This window comes from Orbicella faveolata, unplaced genomic scaffold (genome assembly GCF_042242905.1).
Source record: "Orbicella faveolata isolate gen_17 unplaced genomic scaffold, um_ofav_v1 contig_24, whole genome shotgun sequence".
Lineage (NCBI taxonomy): Eukaryota > Metazoa > Cnidaria > Anthozoa > Scleractinia > Merulinidae > Orbicella > Orbicella faveolata.
Genome location: NW_028301552.1, coordinates 29,132,454 through 29,153,300, shown reverse-complemented (window position 1 = coordinate 29,153,300; position 20,847 = coordinate 29,132,454). Strand labels below are relative to the sequence as shown.

General features: G+C 38.4%; 1 protein-coding gene across 1 annotated transcript; it reads left to right on the top strand.

Annotated features, from left to right (window-relative positions):
* The first annotated feature begins 857 nt into the window (after positions 1–857).
* LOC149111222 (lactadherin-like) lies at positions 858–16,822 on the top strand. Its single transcript, XM_089291938.1, has 9 exons — positions 858–1,367; positions 1,927–2,041; positions 4,269–4,588; positions 5,672–5,810; positions 6,309–6,625; positions 8,435–8,573; positions 12,848–13,185; positions 13,781–13,919; positions 14,531–16,822. Exons 1-9 carry the CDS (start codon positions 999–1,001, stop codon positions 14,536–14,538), a joined length of 1,884 nt encoding a protein of 627 aa, XP_089148064.1. The 5' UTR covers positions 858–998; the 3' UTR covers positions 14,539–16,822.
* Positions 16,823–20,847: the final 4,025 nt, after the last annotated feature.

Genomic DNA, 20,847 nt, shown 5'->3' with positions numbered 1-20,847 from the left:
GGCACACTGCTACGCTACTCACTATCTATCACAGAATAGATAGTAAGTAGCGTAGCCAATCAGCGAACGGCATTCGTGATAGAACGCCAGCAGATTTATACTAAAACTCAATAGAATCACAGAACTAGCACGAGCTGTTGACGTAATGATGGCGCGAGCAAAGAGAATTAACATTTTGATAATCAAAGTTAACAAGTTGTTTTCCTTTTTTTCGTCGCGGTGTTTTCTAAAAGAAATACAAAAACTGTTCTCGGTGTTTCTATCGAGTTATAGAAACACTCGTGAAAGTTTGGGAGAACACAAAAAAGGTCGTGCAAGCATTCGCTTGCGGCTCGTGTTCCCACAACATTTCTCGTTCTCCCAAACTTCCACTCGTGTTTCTATAACTCGATAGAAACACGGTACATGTTTTCTATTTCTTAAATAAAAGACCTATATGGAATTCAACTGATAGCTGAGAGTTTAACAAAGTCTTAAGCTAAGAAATAACACGCTTTTTAACTCATGGCTGAGAAATGGACCGTAATTTGAAGTGAAGATTCCAGCAAGCCATCTGAACCCTCTACATAATAAGCAGGATATTACATGGCCATTGGCCACTTAGTAACGCGATTTTCATCTTCTCTTTAATAGCTCACTCTTTAAAACACTATCAGCGAGAATTTTTTTTGCTATCTCCAAGTTGTTATGTATACTCTCTTTTTATCTAACGCAAACTTCCGTTTAATTTGAATGAAAATGATTGTCTAACCAAAACTCATTTCCATATCAAAGGTTTTGCCACAGGCCTCGTTTAGAAAATGAATGGAAATAGGAACTATGAAATGACCTACCGAATGTGACTTAAATGCCATTTGCGGATTGTTTGATTGACATGTCGATCGATTTGTTCTTTGGGCGATTTGGTTTTACTTTATAGAGCAGCAACGATACATAAATAATGTATATTCAATTAAAGAACACATTTCTCGTTGACACGGTATTTCTGCTGAAGAGAAATGTTTCATTTTTTATTTACGGTTTTTCTTCTCCCTTTTCCATGTGTTACAGGCCAGCACGACCAACTTTTGATTCAAGGTGATCCTAGTTTGAAACGATCTAGTTTTCAAGACGGGGTGTCGTACGCAAATTTTGTAGTTCACAAGTTTCAGCATCTTCAAGGATCCATCTTAGACTCTTCTTGTGAAGTAGTTCAAGATGGCGAGTGTGCTTTCACATGTGTTGATAATGCGCCCTGCGTTTCGTTCAACATTGCTTTGTCACCAAACGAAAATGGAAAGCTTCGCTGCGAGCTGCTAAGTGAAGACATGTTCAGTAGTCCCGACAAACTGACCGATTCGCAGCAGTTTCATCATTACAGCATTAAGGTAAGTGACAATTTGAAATCCAGCTAAATATAACATGTAGCCAATATTGCGTATAGTTATTTTACGAGCAATATTATGTATTAAGGTGGATTTTCTCTTTGTAAAGAAAAGGAGAGAAATAAAAGTGGTAGAATAATTAATTTATGATATATGTTGAAAAAACGAGTTCCGCCGTCCAGTCATGGTGTAATGTTTACAGAAACGAATTAAATGCAAGTTTTCTTTTGGCGTTTCGTTTTTGAAACTCAGCAGAACGAAGAAGATCTTGGTATGCTATCGGAAGAAAATGTCAAATTAATACGCTTCTATAAACAGGTGATCCACGCGCCTATACTCAGGACCTTTGGTTTTTACTTAAATTTCTAACAGACGTTATTAATAATGTATTGCATGAAAACGTTTCTGAAATTTCGAGGCTTGTTACAAATAATGTATACGCGTGGTGTTTGGTTTTGGAGACTTTTATACAGTCGATTGTTTGTACATTCCCTGATTTTCTCACAGATGCTTGTTACATGAATGCTATAACTTTTTACGATTATTTTTTTGTTTACTGTAGTCACCTTGCTCAGGGAAACCCTACAAAAATAACGGCAGCTGCATCCCGAATTACGAAGAGGATCAATATCATTGTGACTGTGTGCCGGGTTATACAGATTTTCATTGCACGAAAGGTGAACAAAAGAAACATCATGTTATTGTTTAGTGATCGATTTTTTAAAGACTGTTTTGTTTTTTTACTGTCGTCTTGATTAATTATTTAGCTCACTCCTAACGATAATTAAAAAGCGTCATAAACGATAAATTATTATTTCTTTCGAAATTCATTCACGATTTTCGGGGTAAAAAAGTTTTGTAGTATAAAATAAATTTAAAGTTAAGGTTACCGTGCACCTTCAAGGGTGTGACTAGCCCGACGGATTAAGCGACTCGCGATTTTATCACAGACACTCTGAGCCCCATATACATTTATAGATCTGGGTATTCAAAAGATTTGGAAGGTTCAAAACATATGTATATTTTTTAATTTCCAACGCGAGCTGACTTTTTTTTTTAATTTGGGAAATATATTAAGATTTCCTCGAGGTCATGACTCTGAACGCTTAAAAGGGTGTTTGGGTTTTCATTCGTTCGACTTCATTCAATAGGTACAGAAATTGCTGTAAAATGTTACAGAGTGACCGTACAAAATGAATCTCAACGAAGTAAGGTTTAGAGTTGACAAATTCCCCAAAGTGCTTTTGTTGGAGATTTGACTGAAGTCGGACAAATCGCCTTTGAGTTGTAACTCTTCAGAGTGTCCCCATCTAGCAAAAATAAAGTTTTGAGTAAACGTAAATTAGCTGTCAATCAATAAAAGTATTTTATGTCCGGTAGTAAAACGCGGTTTCCATTTTCTCGGTGAAATACTTACTCGTTTCAAATTGTCTTTTTTTCAAAGTTCAAAGTAATTTTACGATGATAAAAATTGAACATTTTAACCCTAAAGGCGCATGGCAATCTTTATACCAATTACGTCTGGCTTCACGGAAAGCAATCAGTTTTCTCGATGGCAAATATGCCTACTGCTGTTTCGATCAAGAACTACTAGTATAAATCCATAGAAAACTCAGCAACTTGTTTTAATCGCGCAGTACATGGAAGAATAAGGCAAGTTGGACATCTTCACCGGAGGCTTGAGCCTTTTTGACGAAGACCCTACGTACGTAAGCACAGGCAAACTGAGAGCCATTATCAGATACGACAGTCCCGGGAATCCCTTTACGCGCAAACGGAGACCCTAGGGCTTGAATTACAGGCTGTGAGCGTGTAAAATGCATATGCCTGACATCATAGAAATCACTGAAATAACCAACTATGATGAGGAACCCCTGGATTTGGAGTTGAAGTAGGTCCAGTGCAACCTTGCTCCATGGTTTGTCTGGGAAACCATGAGTCTTGACCTTGATTTGGCCGGTGAGCACAGCAGTCAGGCTCGACTTCTTCATTCGTCTTTAGCCAGTACACGTTATCACAAGCTCTGCATAAGCAGCCTCGAATATCAATGTGGCGACTTTGAATACGCTATATGATATCAAGGCTTTGAGAGGTGGGCACCAATACTCAGTTACCTTCGGTTATTCTTGAACAATAAGCCATTTTTAATGAATAATTCCATAACGAATGTGAAAGCTAGGAAACAACTATGGTTTTTGTGGGACCGCTAATCCGGCCAACCTCGGTTGACAACTTCACACAGGCTCTCCAACACAGTGTCGCTAGCAGTGGTGGCTTTGATGGCTTTTTGGCGTTTTGGCCAGAGAGACAGTTCCTTTGTTACTTCGACAATTTGAATTTCTTTGTTGCCCTGCAATGTATGCTCGGCTAAGTGTTTTTATCAATGTGCGTTTCGGCACCACGATTTTGGACACGAACATCGCCTGCGTAGATAGATTTGTCAAAGAGAATAATAAATAAATAAATAAATAAAAATTATAAAATTTCCTTCTCTATTTGGGTAAAGTTGTGTTCGGTTTCTGTTGGTCAGGCTTTTAAGCTTTCGTGGTAAAAGACATCTTTCTTTCGCAACGCTTAATCTGACCACAAACGTGTTCCCCAGGGTCCCTCATAATCAAGACAAAATAGAGAGTCTATGGACAGATTACTTTCAGGCTTATGCGATTAAACGAATAACAAAATGTTGCTCTTAAACCTATTTAAGATTATTCTATAACTTTCATCTTTGCTGCTTTTAGGGTGTGCAGCTCACTTGGGAATGGAAAAACACCAAATAACAGCAGTCCAGACTTCAGCGTCTTCTCAATGTGGTGGAAATCATGCCCCAAACCGATTCTACGATATTTAGCTTGAGTAAAATCTAAGATCATTGTCCAACTTTCATCTTTGTTTTGTTGCTTTTAGGGTGTGGAGGTCCCTTGGGAATGGAGAACCTTCAAATAACAGCAGCGCAGATTTCAGCGTCTTCTCAGTTTGATGGAAATCATACTCCAACCCACGGAAGACTACATTTTAGGGGTGGCCACGGAGCATGGGCCGCAGGTGCAAATGATCTCAATCAGTGGTTTCAAATCGATCTTCGTGTTGAGGCAAATGTCACTTTTGTGGCAACTCAAGGGAGGTACGGGGACCCTAACAAACGGGTCACCCTGTACAAGTTAAAATACAGTAAGGATGGACTTTCGTTTCAGACTTATAAGCAGCATGGAGAAAACTCAGACAAGGTGAGAAGAGTTTTCGCAAACAGATCGTAATCTCTTTGCTTTTGTTATTTGACCAGGCAAATCAAGAAATACAGAGAGGCAAGTAATCAACCAGCGTTAGAACCCGGGTAAAGAGGACAAGGGGGCAGTTCAGAAGTATTTCCAGCAATTCCCCTTTAAATAGTGACACTGTATACGACGGAAGCCCTTAAGACCATACTCTGTTCACCGATTCGTCCCCGTTTACACCAAATTGCCGGGTTTAAGGAAAACAACCATATTGATTGTGTCTTGAAACATCACAATTATACGGACTTGTTTGGTCAAAAAACTCACATACCTCATCTCCAGGAAAATCTGTATGAGAGATTTCAATTCCATCCTTCGATTAAACCAAATTGAATTTACTGTTGGAGCAACCGAGAAAAAAAAAAAATTCTTCGAGTCATGTAAGGATATTTTCAGATTAAAGCTCAATCTTTCTTTTATATCAGACACTCCTCATAAAAATTTCCTTTGTGCTTAAAGACCAAGTCACGCTTGAGATATTTCACGATAAACTACTCCTTGCATATTGGACAACTACCTTTGAAGTGGACCAATCAGCATTCAGCAAAGGAATAAAACTATATGATGTCCTTGCGTCACAAAAAGGCCTTCAAATCGGGTCACTTTCCTATTTCCACTCACTGCAATGACTGGATATCCACGAAAATAGATTTAAAATGCCTTAAATTAAATCAAAACAGATTTTACAAAATGGAAAATGCAGTGTCGCCGAAGTGTAAATTTGTTGTTTAAAACACAGTTGTAGTCAAGTAGGATGATACCTGTATTATTTTGAACAAAATTTCTGGTTTCCCTAGAACTCTCGAGTTAAGAAATAGAAGAGTCCAAAACGACTTTATTATCTTTATCTTCGTTAGTTATGAAGAAAAACGACTTTTATCGTGTCGTTTCGGTAGGACAGAATGATTTTGATTGCCGCTCGCACGGCGCACGTAGCTGGAGTTTGCAAGGCTCAAAATAACAGTCAATATTGACTCCTAACTAAAAGGTATTGCATAATTAGCATGTATTTACGTTTATATTAATTATCACTAGGTGTTTGTTGGAAACAGGGATCAACACACCGTGGTAAAGCATCCTTTGATTCCTCCAATCGAAGCGCGATACATCAGACTGATACCCACAGCATGGAACAGTCAAATCGCCATGAGGATAGAACTCTACGGATGTTTTGGTAATTACGCCTCGTTTTAATCCTTAACAGTGACTAATTCCTAAATTTCTGTACCCACCCAAGAATGACAAGTCCAAAAATTAATGTATCTTCCCGGCTCAATCAATCGTTTAGTAAATATGAACTGTGTCTGAGCGTACGTGTCTACCGTGGCCACCATGTTCAAATATGCTGTACTTCTCACACTCGGAGGTTCTGTCGTAATTGGGTGTACAGCTTTACATTGAATATGCAAAATATTATTGGCTGCGGAACACAGCACAGTGGGAGCTCTAGTCAGCACGCTGGACTTTGGATGGAGCAGTCCAGTCCCATCATAGAGTGTACTACGTTTGAATCTTTTTCTTATGCTCTAACTTGGGTAAAACCATTCTATATGACTATCATTTAGTGTCTCCATTTAGTGGTTATTTACTGCTATTTTAGTTTGACACTTAAATAAAGGTATTCATTCATTCATTCATTCATTCATTCATTAACATTTGTTTTTCTGTTTAGAGTGTCAGGCTCCTTTGGGAATGGAAAACTTTAAAATAACTCCCGCACAGATAACAGCGTCGTCTCAGTATAGTGAAAATCATGCCAGAAACTACGCAAGACTACACTACAAGGGCAATAAGGGTGCATGGGCAACGAAAGTGAATGATCTGAATCAGTGGATTCAAATCGATTTTGGAATTGAGACAACTGTCAGTTATGTGGCAACTCAAGGAAGATATAATAACAGCCAATGGGTGACCCAGTACAAGTTACAGTACAGCAACGATGGAAATTCATTTCAGGTTTTTAAACAGCAAGAAGAGAACACAGATAAGGTTAGAAGATAGACTTAGCAAGACGAAAACAAGTCACTAAACACATGTGGGAAATCAGCTGGTCTGAGCCAGTATATCAGCCAGATATACTGGCTTAAAACATTACGAAAAGACTTTCATAGTTGAACAACAAACAACCATCGCTGGCACTTTCCTCAGTTTTTTTCTAGTATTTTTTCACGCCTGGAAGTCTAAATCAAATCATTGCCGAAGCAAAGCAGTTAAGTGGAGGGTCGGGGGGAGGGGGAGAGGTATAATCACTTGGAACATATATAATGATTCATGAATTACCCCCGTAAGTTGCGCCAAAGAATAATAATAAATTCCGAAAGTGGCAATTCCCCGAAAGTAGAGATCCCAGTCCCCTCCCTTCCCCTCCGCCCTACCGCGAGACCAAAGCGATACAATTCAATAACATACTTAAAAATTACGGTAACTTGATACCAGAATTTAAGCACTCTACTAGCGCGCTGAGATATTGATACAGCAGACTAACATGGAAGTGGACCATGACGAAAAACATTTTACGGTATCTGACTACATGTAGCTTTCCTGCCGATCACTGACAACACATTCTGTCGATGTGGCAGCAACACAAATTTAAACTGGACCCCAGAATTTCACCACATGTTTTAAGAATTGTTATAGTGATTTTCCTTTTTTTTTCTTGCTTCGTAAAAAGGGGCTTAGCCACACAAATTTTACAAAACGTTTTTTGATCCCCGAAAGTAACACCCCTCCCCTCGACCTGAGCTACGCCCCCCAAAAAGTAACAAGCTTTGAAGGCTGCTAATTTCGAAAGTAACGAGGGTCGTTATTTCAGGGGCTTTACCGTTATTGTACTGATTGCCTATATTTTATCAATTTTATCTCTTGCGACATTCACATATTTGTGAAGAAAGCTGGAAAGCCATTTCATGTTAGGCAGTATCCATAAAAGCTTTATTCAAGATGTAAAAATTACACGATATGGATAGGTTTTGTACAAATAAAATATAAGAATTGAAAAAGGAATCTCCGAAGGGAATTTAACAGGTTAACCCATGTATCAAAAATTCCCTAGAAATAAAATCAAAGCAGTAACAGTAGCAGAAGATTCGGTAAACTGAAAAATATGTAAGGGGAGGCTCAAAACGCCTCTCGCAACAGAAAACATTGACAGTGACAGTTACAGTGACAGACAGTAACAGTAACAGTAACAGTAACAGTAACAGCAACAGCAACAGCAACAGCAACAGCAACAGCAACAGCAACAGTAACAGCAACAGTAACAGCAACAGTAACAGTAACAGTAACAGTAACAGTAACAGTAACAGTAACAGTAACAGTAACAGTAACAGTAACAGTAACAGTAACAGTAACAGTAACAGTAACAGTAACAGTAACAGTAACAGTAACAGTAACAGTAACAGTAACAGTAACAGTAACAGTAACAGTAACAGTGCATGTAACAGTAACAGTAACAGTAACAGTAACAGTGCATGTAACAGTAACAGTAACAGTAACCGTGCATGTAACAGTAACATTAATAGTGACAGTGACAGTGACAGCGACAGTAACATTAACATTAACAGTGTTAGTAACAGTAACTTTATTATCACATATATGAATAAAGATCCTTAATGTAGCATTTAAGTATTTAAGTACATTTTAAGCTTGTATTTTAGTATGTAACGCAGAAGGTTTGGTAAACTGAAAAATATGTTAGGGGAAGCTCAAAAAGCCTTTGACAATCTTTGCAAATAAGGGATGTTTGAAATATGAAGCGAAAGCATTACATAACTCATTTGTATATACGTGTTCCTGCAGGTGTTTATTGGAAACAGCGACGCCAACACCATGGTAAAACATCGCTTAACTCCACCAATCAAAGCGCGATATGTTAGGTTGACACCAACAAAGTGGAACCTACACATCTCCATGAGGATGGAACTCTACGGCTGTCTTGGTAACTGACCGTTTGATCCAACCTTTAAACCCACCTATGACTTATTTCTGATTATTGGCATCTTCACCCCGGGAGAAAGGGTTTTAGAAGGTTTGAAAGAGTTTCGGTATTACTGCACTGTGTGTGAGATGTGAGAGACTGGTCATTAGTGAGGACAACTGAGCAATGAAAATGTTGACAAACTACCGACTTGGAATCTTATTTCAAAATGTTTTCATGGGAACACACCCGTCGTAAACAGTCTCGACGTACAGATTAACAAAGTTATCATATGGCAATTTCCACCACACATATCAATGATTAGAACCCGAAATTTTTAATCTTTCATCGTTTTACACTGGCGTAATATATAGTTACTGCAATAATTTCTTTCTAGCCTATCACGGTGATTTCGCTGCATCCTCAATCTCTATGATCTGATAATTCTAAATAATTTTGTCACCTGTCGAGCGCGTTTGCATTCGCATAGCTCAGAGAACACTGAAGGTATCGATGGGTTATCTGTCACCTCGAGCGTGGTCGCATGACAAGAAGGATTTTGTCGTGTCTCGCGTACTTCCGAACTGAAAATGCAGAAAAACGTAGATCATGTCTAATTTTACTTGATTGTACATACCTTCACCCCAAGAGTAAAGCCTTTAGATTATTACAGCTGTGTGTACGAGATGCCGGAGACTGGTCACGAAAGTCTTAAAGTGACGTGAAGCGGATCAACAAAGATCTCCGTCGGTTAAATTTCATGTAACGACTAGAACCAGGACTATTTTAAAATCTTTAAAATATAAAGATGGGTTTGACACTGGCCTAAAAAACGTTGAAACAAACGTTTTGTTAAAAACACTAAAAAGACGTTTCGACGGAAGAACTTCTGTCTTCATTGGTTGTGATTGAAAAAAGTGTAATAATAAGTTATATAAAAAGGTCCAAAATGATGCAAATATACCAAATATTATCGTGAATCCTGGCTGCAACTTTAGTAAATTTCGTATGTTTAATATCTCTTTCGTTTCAGACTTTCACATGATATTAACTGCCAGAATTGCCGATTGTCATGTGACGTCATTATTTTCCAAAATAAAAAATTACCAATCCTTCTGAAGTTTTAGTTTCATCAAATAGGAGGCTCTGTAGGAACTTTTTCAACGTTTAAGCTCGACGGAGATCCTCATTTTTTTTTTTTTATGGACGGCGTTTGAATTTCCAAGTTTACTCTTTCGGCGACGTTAAAATGGTGGCGCGAGAAGGCGCTGGCGTGGGTCAAAAGAGGAAGTCCATAATCAAATAACAGGTATTTTGGTACATGGAACTGAACTGATGACATGACTGTCTGCAGATGACATGACATCATTAATCCGTGACAAACAGTCACACCTCGCCCTTTTCAACACCATCAAACTTTTTAGCACATACTCGTGCTTGTGTGTAAATTATGACAAAACCGTACGTTTGCTTGGCAATATGGAAATAAAAGCGCGTTGTTAGGCGTAAGAGAGATGAGCAAGGTGGTTAAAATCGTGGGTGTCCATTTCGCCAATAATCACTCTTTGTTTTACAAAATGAATTTCGAAACTATTGAGAAATCTTTGAGAGAATCTTTAAAAGACTGGAGTTAGAGAGGTCTTACATTGCTATGGAAAATACAAGTAATTAAGCCATCTACTATACCTATACCTAAAGCAAAAACAAATAAAATACACAGAAAAGGAACACCGTGAAGAACAACAGTCACCCAACGCAGTCGCTGGACCGTGTGAATAAAATTTTTGAAAGACGCACCATGCTTTTGCGCCAGACTCGATCCCAAATAACCTACATAAATTATTGCGACCGTGTTTCTTTTTTTATTCCCTATATATTTTCGAGCTCTTCGAGCTCATTAGATTTGCACGTTGTCGTCATTTGACTACAACTAACAGAATTCCTTTCGTTTTTCCTATATTATTTTAATTTTGAAGTCGCAATGGGATTTAAATAGCAATTGCCCAAATTAGCAGAAGAAACAGAAAAAGTGAAGCATTCTGGTAGTTGTAGTCAAATGACGCCATTATGCAAATCGCCTATTAATCACTCCGGGAAATTTCAATCGACTAAATTTCCGTAGGAAGTCAGTTATGCCTACAAGCGTGCGCTAGTCTCTAATTGGTGAGCCTGTTGACAGTAATTGACAGTTAAGGAAATCGCATTACATCGAAATTGATGGGCGTAATGAGAAAAGCCCGGTTCTTATAGCAAGTGTTCCTTCCCCTGTTTCTTCGCGTTTTTTGCCTCCTTATCCCTTCCCCGTTTACGCCTGCAACGCAGGCTAGAATTAAGAATTAGTTCTTTCAATGTGTCGGAACTCTAGAGCAATAATTTTTCGTTTCGATAGCAAGACTCAATGACACATGTTTCCGTTAGGCCTTTCTGGATTGTGCTCGTAAAACACTGGAAAGTTACATACTGGAATGCCAAAAAAGCTGCTGAAAAATTGCCAAAAATCCAAAAAGTTGCTACCTAAATGTCTTGATATTTTTATATAAATGTTAATTAAAAGCTTTATTGTTCGTTCTTGACAATAATTGCTAACATTGGTCAAGAAAAATAGCTTTAAAGAGGTGCTCCCAAATAGGGGCGAAATTTAAGGATAATCTTAAGTCTAACGGATCAAAACAACAGGTCTGCGAATCGTTGTTAAGGATGTTCGCGCTAATTGTTTCTGCACATCCCCACTGCAGACGTAAATTCGCAGGCCACGTCATGCATCGAGCTCGCGCTAAGTAACGAACAATGATAGGGCAGATGGCCATTGCTATAGCTTTTCCTGGATTTAATGATGTTGGACGTTGATGGATCATTTTCCCTACTGATTTGCTACGTTTAGCGACAAAAATGAAGAAATTCTATCGATTAAAAGTTTGATTTTTTTTGCAAAATGCGCCATCGAATTCCGTTCTTTTTAGCTCTTTGTTTATCTGTGCGACGGTTTCAAATGCCTCTTCAAGGGTAAAGTTTTGTTAAAACGTTGGCAACATTGGAGTTATTTACGCAACAGACCCACTTCTACAAAATGTGACTAAGATCGTTTGCCTCCGTTGACTCACCTGCGATATTTTTAAATACCGTGAAACCCCCGTAGACCATGCTGAATTGCGTGCGCCAATTTTTCAAAATCAGGGTAGTTTTCCACACGCTTTATCTCTGCGGAAACGAGGTCGGTGACCCCAATTTTTTTTTTTCGCATTCCTGACATAAGTAACTCATTATCTGACTCATTATCTAATCTATCAACTGAAAAAAGTTTCGCTCAAGCGTCCTTAAGTTAAGTGGCAGGCTATGTGTTTTTCGCAATTCAGAATGGTCTACAGCGGTTTACATTTAAAAATATCAAAAACAAAGAAAAAACTTAAAGTTTGATGGACGTTCAAGAAATTCCCATAAGTTGAAGTTTTCTATGAAATCGTCGTCTCTTTCGTGTTTGATAATTGCTGTAAGTCTATACTTTACTCAAAAGTTGCTCAGAAAGGCAAAACTTGTTCGAGGTTGCTAGAACCGCAAAACGTTGCTACAAACGCCAAAAGCTACCCAAAAGTTGCCGAGCAAAATCGAGAAGGCCTAAATTCTGTTACTTTAATTTACGGCCGCCATGTTGGTGCTTATCGGAAGGGTACCAGCATGGCGTCTCCACACAAAGCTCTATAAATTTGGGTGAAATACTTTTCCGCATTACGCGCGAATGCAAAACCGCACAGACGTAAGTCTCAGCAAGGTTGTTTATATGTTAATCATCTATTATATCCCAGATTCTTGACTTGATTTATTAAATGGTTACGATTTTAAGTTTTAATGGCGTGACAGTGTAAACCGACAGTTTCCTTCTAGCCTCCTCAGTGAAGGAGGCTAGAATTTTTCTGCATTCGCAACCTGTATTTTGTGAGCTGCAGATCTTGAATTGTCGAGCGCGGTTGCATAGCTACAAAGAATTTATCGTGTTACGCTTACCTCCGACCACTAAATGCTGAAATAAGTGGATAATAGACTCGAAAAATGCGAAATAATCCAAGGAATGAACCAATCGAAGAAGTAGTGAAAGAACATCTGAGGACAAGAATGATCAAAGTCAATCAATCAGAGTTCGTTAAGTATTATCAGTCGAAACCGAAGCTTCAAGCTTGTAACAATTACCCAACCTCGTTCCCAGGGAGACCTTGATTATTTTTGGGTTACTGTGGATATCTCGAGAAACGACTTATCCAGTAATTGTTTACTGCATGCCGTGTGTCTTCTTCATTTTGTAGACGGTATGCAAGCTCTTGGTATGGAAAGCGGTGCTATTGCAGACTCGCAAATAACTGCTTCTTCAGAATGGGACGTCTACAGCAGTCCTAAACGAGCGAGATTGTATACTAAGGAGATTGGAATTGGAATAGGGACTGGCGCCTGGTCAAGTTCGACGAACGATTTGAACCGATGGCTTCAAGTTGATCTTGGTAAAATCACTCCTGTGACACATGTGGCTACACAGGGAAGGAATTCCTTCTCTCCTGGACAGTGGGTAACGAAGTACAAGTTGCAGTTCAGTGACGATGGGGCATCATTCTTGTTTTACAAGAGACAAGGAGAATGTTCAGACGCGGTAAATAGACATATTATTACAAGGTATTATCTCACGTCAGATATGTTATCTGTCGGCTGAGAGGTCCGTATTGTGAAAACCTGTGACTGAGGTCACAGGTTTTCACTATATATAGACCCACCGCGCCACGAACCAAATTGCAGCATTCGCTAGCGCGCCTTCTTGGAAGAAAATATGTTATTTTATTTCTCTATTGCAAGACGAATAATTTTTGTCACACTTACAAATACCTCAAGATAAGCCGGGATAAGATGCACGAATTTCCTCCCAATCATTAACTACAATCTTTACGAGAAATTTCTTTCGTCATTTTCAATGACATCCTTAGCCATATTGACTCAAAGAACGGTCAACAAAAGTAACAATTTTTGCAGTTTAAGACATGTGATATAAGAAGCAATTCTGATAAGTTGCCACAGTTTTAATCGGGCGCGGCGTAATAATAAAGAATGGAAGTAACCAACTTGTTCAACGAATATTTCCTACAGAGCGAATTGGAATAAGAGCACATACCTTGTAAAATAAGTGAACCAAAACAAACTACATTTAAACTTAAGAAACATTTTCTTTTCCTCACTACTATATATATTTTTAGGTGTTCGATGGCAATACCGATCACGACACCGTTGTCTATCACCACCTAAATCCACCAATCACGGCACGTTTCTTACGGATAAAGCCAACGGCATGGCAGACTCATATCGCTATGAGGATGGAGCTATACACGTATCGAGGTACGTTAATTATTTAGCCAAACAATTTACTCATCAACTTTTAATTGATTGTCACGATGATTTCTTTATGTTCATGCCAAAAGAGATGTGTAAAACACTTCGCGTTTGACATGACATGTCGAAAAGGAAATGTTTCACACATCTATTTGCCATGAACATAAAGAAATCATGCATTGTAATAAAACGTACGTGCTTAGCTATAGGACGTGGCAGCAAATTCGAAATCACTCGTTTTCCTTTTGACCCACGTCAGTTATTTGAAGCCGCTTTGCTTGTCTATGACTTGGTGCTTGACTTGAAATGTTTTCCGGAACTTGTCAGACACACAGACCTGGAGATATAATAATTCCTGCTTGGACCATAAATCGAGTGGCAAAACTCTTTCCGTAACCAATAGTTATTCCCTCTAGGTTCGTTAGTAAAAGTTATTTATGATATACACAAGTACACACCTGACCCCTTTCATTTAGGAATGCCTTTCAGTTTAAGAACGGAAAAGACATGATTAAGTGGTAAAAATTGGCCAGAACGAAAATAGCCCAGCCCCTATATAAGTATTTTTAACTTTTACAAGGGCAAATTGTTATTTTATTTTATTTTATTTTTTACAGAAACGTAGATTCTTGCTCAATGGGACTATCTTGCTAATCCTTTGTCAGTAAAGTGCTGCCCAATCATTGGTAAACTTACAAAAGACTGTGTAAGACAATGGTTACTTATATTAATCAACGGTGTAACACATTAAAACGAACTAAAATTTTAGTTAAAATTGCTCAAAACTCAAAAATGAGTCCGATGACTTCCAGTTTTATTATCGAATTGAGATTGCATCAGTTGATGCTATTTCTACATTTTATATTCCTTTCGTTACTCACTCTAGTGGTTGGTTGGTTGGTTGCATCTTGGTTATGCCTCAATGTGACTGCGCGATGCAGTTATGACTACAAATGTATGTGCTAAGTCATTATTTGGCTGTCTGACTGCGCGAAGCGGTCCTTGCTCACCATAGAGTCTCCAGTAGCTCAGTGGTTAGACCATCAGGTTAGATCACGGAGGGTGGTGGTTTTAAATCCCATCTGAAACTGGGATTTTTTCCGAGTTGATGCTTTTTCTATATAAATATTCCGAATTGAGATGAGCATGTAAACGACATTCGCGCCCAAAATTTTTCCACGCAAAGATTATTACATAAAAAAAGGGGAGTCACCGCGCTCGTTTTCGATGCGTTTTTAGAAACTTGTATCATTTTAGGACAATTTTAGCCACTAACATCAGCAATTGGATCGGATAAACGTACTCAATTCAACACAACTAAGGACGTCTATTAAGTAAACGTCTGCAGCTGATGTTGCCTCTTGAGTTGGAAAAGGCGTTGGAAAAGAACACACATTAACCTTACCCGTCAACATGTGAAGGAAACTTCGGTCACACACGTACAAGAGCAGAAAAGGTGAAATACTGATTTCTAACTTCACATGTCGAGAATTGTTCTGTTTTTTTTTTTTGGTTAAAGTGGAGACTCATTAAAGGAAAAAGAAAAGAGGGAGTCAGAGACCGCCTAATATATGCCGCGGCGTGACGTTGCGACATGAATTATTTGGGCAGTAAGAACACGTGGTAAAAATTTGCTTCAACGCCCTGAATATGCAATTTGTTTTCAATTCAAGTTTAAGCAAATTGTGGGAAAGGTTTCAAGAGTGACTTTGACCCGCTCCGCATTTTCTTTTCAACTATGTGAAATAAAATAGGCGTCAGTGTTGTAACTGTGGTAGAACACGGTCTCTTCTGTAAAATATATTACATCGTACACAAAATGACAAACTGTTCTTATCGAGAAGAGCATGAACACAACAAATACAAATAGAGAAAGGTTGTCATACAAAAAAAATGAAAGCACTCTCGACGATGCCGGCATTTCAGCACGACAGAAGAAAACACGTTTTAAAAAGGGTCTTCGTTGCTGCCCTGCTTTATTTACGCTGAAATATATTGAGCTTCGATGAACCAGCGTTAATCTAACACTGTCTTTCGCCATTGTCACGAACGCACCCATGACCTGCAGCATCCATATGTAATGTTCGGAGTCAAGTTCCCACCAGAACTTAATCGTTTTCCTGACATGCTCTTCAAAAAGCGCTATAAAAGATTCTTATTGACCACTCAAAACTGACCATAGTTTAATTGTTAGCTATGTAAGATACTACTGTACAATATTCAGGACATTGTTTTCCTTTATTTTAGCTTGCATTTATGTATGTCTCTCTTCTTTTGTGATAATAATATCGTCTTTAATGTAAATATTAATTTAAATTAACTTAGTATGCGGCCAACGTACGCCAACTTATATCTACATGACAGTGACCAACTCGAAAGCTCATTGGCTACTTTGGTCACTGTGCACAATTGAATATTGTTTCTTCTAGTTAATTTCTATCTGTATTTATTTTTCCTATATCATTGTAAACCATCTTATGTTAAGGTGTTTTTCTGTAAATAGTGTGCGATAATAAAAAACTAAACTGAAAAACTGTAGAAATAAGTTTACCATGAACTAAAATAGCGTTTCCGCTGACCGCATGTGGTGCAAATAGATGAATACATATAAGTTGTCACTCAATGCGCTTAACTATAAAAGTGAAATGTCACGGCCAAGACTTGTTGAAAGTGTTAAAAGCTGCATGAGTTCGCCTGATAGTTTACAGGTATAACACAATGATACATATAAAAATAAAATCAATTTGAGTGTATTGTGACAGGACCTAAGTAAATACTTTCTTGGAACAAGGTAACTTTCATAAGTTAAGGGTTATGACAATCACTTTTATCACAAACTCTGCCTCGCTTTTAAAGGTGGTCACTTCTAATTTTTATGTTTTGTTCTTAAATGAATAAAATCTTAACTGTCAGTTGAGGAATGACGTGGTTTTGTTCTTAATAATAACTGAGGAATCACTGCAGAAACTTTGACTGAAGCCTGATTCCAGCAAGCCATCCAAACCCTCTACATAACAAATAGAACATTACATGGCCGCTTGTCACTTAGTAACACAAATGTCATCTTCCCTGGGTTACTATCAGCAAAAAAGTATAAGTATTTCTTTCATCTCCAAGCCGTCAGAGAACATTTTCTTTTTGTCTGCTAACGAAAAAATCTGTTTAATTGTTATGCCTATGATTGTTTCACGAAAACTCATTTCCGCATCAAAGAGTTTACACCAGGCTTGGTTTGGAAAATGGAGGCAAAGAGACAAACTCTGAAATGATCTAAAAAAAATTGACAAAGGTGGTCTTACACTGTGCTAGTCCATCGTAGATCACTCCCCCTCAATTTGTTAGGTTTTGCCAACAATTCGCCAGTACCCATTTATTCTCCTGGGTGGAGAGAGGCACTGTGAGAGTTTAGTGTCTTGCCCAAGAACACAGTGTCCCCGGCCAGGGCTCGAACCCGGACCGCTAGAGCGCTCGATCAGGGAACGAGCGCACTAACCATGAGGCCACCGCACCTCCACCGCTTCCCAAAAAGATTTGAACCAATGGCTTCAAGTTGATCTTGGTAAAATCACGCCTGTGACACACGTGGCTACACGTGCACAGGGAAGGAATAACTGGTCTCCTGCAGAGATTGTAGCGAAGTACAAGTTACAATTTAGCGACGATGGAGCATCATTCTTGTTTTACGAAAGAAAAGGAGAATCTACAGACGCGGTAAATAAAAATATTATTACAAGATATCCTTTCATGATATTTATGTTTTATGCCGGATGGGAGGTCCGTATAGTCAAAAATTGTGACCTCGGTCACAGCTTTTCAGACCCACCCTAAGCCTGTAAATAACTTATTTTTTTCTAATTCTCTCTCTCTCAAGTCACTTTTATTCAAACACATAAAAGCCTTAACGTGACCTTGGGCAGATGTAGGAAAATTCGGACCGCGCTACGAATTTAATTGGAGGATTTGACACCGGGACTAAATTCTTGGAAGAAAATAAACTATTTCAGTTATCTACAACAAGACAACGGTGAGTTCTTGTCAAACTTACAAGTGTGCCAGATAGTTTAAGACACACGAATTTTATCCCAGACATTAATTACAATATTTACAAGAAACCTCTCCTTTATTTATTTGATGACATACTTTGCCAAATTGACTCAAAGACGGTCAGCAAAAGCAGCAATTTCCTCATATTAAGGCGTGGGTGGTAAAACTCAACAGTACATAAGTTGCAACAGCTTTAATCGGCGCGGCCGGAAGTAACCAAGTTGTTTAACGATCGAATATTTTAAACTTTGTTCCTAGCTTAAAACATACCTTGCAAAATTTATGTACAGAAACAAACGGCACTTAAAAGACATCTTTGTGTCTCCTCACCGCGATGTATATTTTTAGGTGTTCGAAGGCAATACCGATCACGACACCGTTGTCTATCGCCATCTACATCCACAAATCACGGCACGTTTCTTACGGATAAAGTCAACAGCATGGCAAAATAATATCTCTTTGAGGATGGAACTCTACACGTATTGAGCTATATTAATTAATTAATTAATTAATTAATTAATTAAAATAAAAGAAGCTCCATTAATGAAATTTAGATCAGGTAAACGTACTTAATTCAACACAAGTCTATTAAGTGAACTAATGCAGCTGATATCTTCCTTGAGGTAGAAAAGTCCTTGAAAACGAATACATATTGACCTATCCCGTCCACACTCAGTCGAGGAAATCTTCGCTCACATGCACGAGAGCACTGAGAAAAGCCGAGATATTTGTAACTTCTAACGGAAGATTTCCTCTGTTTTGTTTGTTTGTTGTTTTGTTTGTTTTTTTGTTGTTGTAGTTGTTAAAACGAAGGAATCCGGAAAAGGAAGTGATTTATGAAAGGAAAAGTGGGGTCGGTAACTTAAGAGAGTTAAATTGCAGGCGAAGAAAGCGCAACGGGTGCCAAGCCCTAATCTTGCACTTTTTTCTTTCCCTCAGCTCGCGCGCTTGGACGTGGCGTAAATTACGTACGCAGTAACAATGGGCGCTATGGTCTTTAAAATGCAACGTTTTTCAGCTTAAAACAAATTTTGGGAAAGGGGTCAAGACTCACATTTCTCTCATTTGACGAACTCGTCACAAAGACAACATCAAAATTCCTTTTACGTTTTATTACCGCCTTAATACTGCCATTCCCACTGTTAATTCAACCTTTGTTCCACTCCAGGACCTCCCATATATATCAACAAGAACCACTAATTCTTTTCTTCTTAACAAAGAAATAAATCCGCCTACATGAGAGAATCTTAAGTTATGATTTCACCAAATAATATTTATAGTTTGTATACCTTCTCTTCTTCGTAACCAAAGATTAGAAAAATTATTGTACTGGAAAGCAATTAAAGTTGCCTTCCAGTACAACTATACTCACCATGCTTAATTACCAACTCAATCAATTAAGCCTTTTTCGAGATTTTTGTTCAAAACTGTTTGTTTTTCACTAGCTTCCCGGCCTATATGAGAAAAATGTTCTCGTTCCGTTCTACTTCATACAACATGCGTGGAAACTATATACTGGAAATGCCCAAACCCAAAACTGCAACTTTTGGTCTCCACTCCTTTAGTTATCTGGCAACAAAAAATGGAATTCTCTACCCAATTTTATAAGGTTATGTAACTTCTCAGACTTCAAAAAGCACATCAGTAAAACCAATTCATAAAACAGGTAAAGGACAATTTTATAATTAGTTAACATAAGTCAATTGTAAATATGTAAATAGTAATTTCTATTTTAATTTTTCGTTATCAAATATTTTGTTGCTCGGAAATATTAGCTTGTCAAGCTACTCTGGAATTCGAGCTTAAATAAAGTTTATGTATGTATGTATGTATGTAACCACCTGCTGCTGCAGAACTGAGTCCAGCGCTTTTTAATTTTGCCAAAAAGTTACCAGCTGATGGCTCCTAAGATGTAAATAAGTTATCACTTTGATGGAATGCGCCATCCTCGCTGAATATCATAACAACATCAAAAACAAGCGAGCACTTTATGTCATTCTCCTTCTCGCGATCGCCAAATATCCAAATCTTTTGTTTTATTTGTGATTGACTACAAAGTTCTCACAATGTGCGGTGAAGGGAAACAAAAGCCATTAGGATCCTAACACGCCACAGTCAGTTTAGTAACAGCTGGACGAAATCGCTTCAACTGGTTTGAAATTTTAATCGTGTAAACGCAGTAGCAAGCCTCGGTAAGTGGCGGCAAAATCAAAAGTAAGCCAACCTATAGGTTTGTCGACAGTTGAACGCCTCATCCGGCATGGTTTAGCTCAGTAACCGACAGTAGCCGAGGAAAAAAAGATATTGTCGCGATATCTCGGCAGCAAGTGTTCACGCGTGCAGCGCGTAAAGAAGAGAAAAATAGACAAAGATTCCTCCTAATGTAAGTAGGTTTCAAGTCAACGGGCAAAAAAAGCTAAATAAACTCATGTTTAGGTAAAGAAATCCCGGATTACTGTTTCCCGTTCATCGTCAAGTGCCGTAAGCGTTTCCTTTCTGTTAGAAGCACAGTAGCTCAGTAGCAGTGTACAGGTAGGCGCAACTAGAAGAAGACCTACTCAAATAGAGAGAAAAAAAATCATAATTGAGGTCTATGGAGAAGACGAGCAAATGTTAGAATTTAAAGCGGCCCCGAATAAGAAGAAGTACCGTAAACATTTACGTAGCCCGGACTCCGTGGCAGACGCCGTTTCAGGTTATTTGCGGGAAGAGGCTCAGCGAGATGTCAAATTTTTTTTTCCACTATTCATCTAAAAAACTTTACATTTAAGGAAAATTTGGCTCGACATCACCGCAGGCAAACTGACAACGATCTGCGTTCGGCATTGGGGTAAAGTCAAATTTTATAATTTTCCAATAGTTTCTGAGCAGCATTGCAGCACTTGCTTTC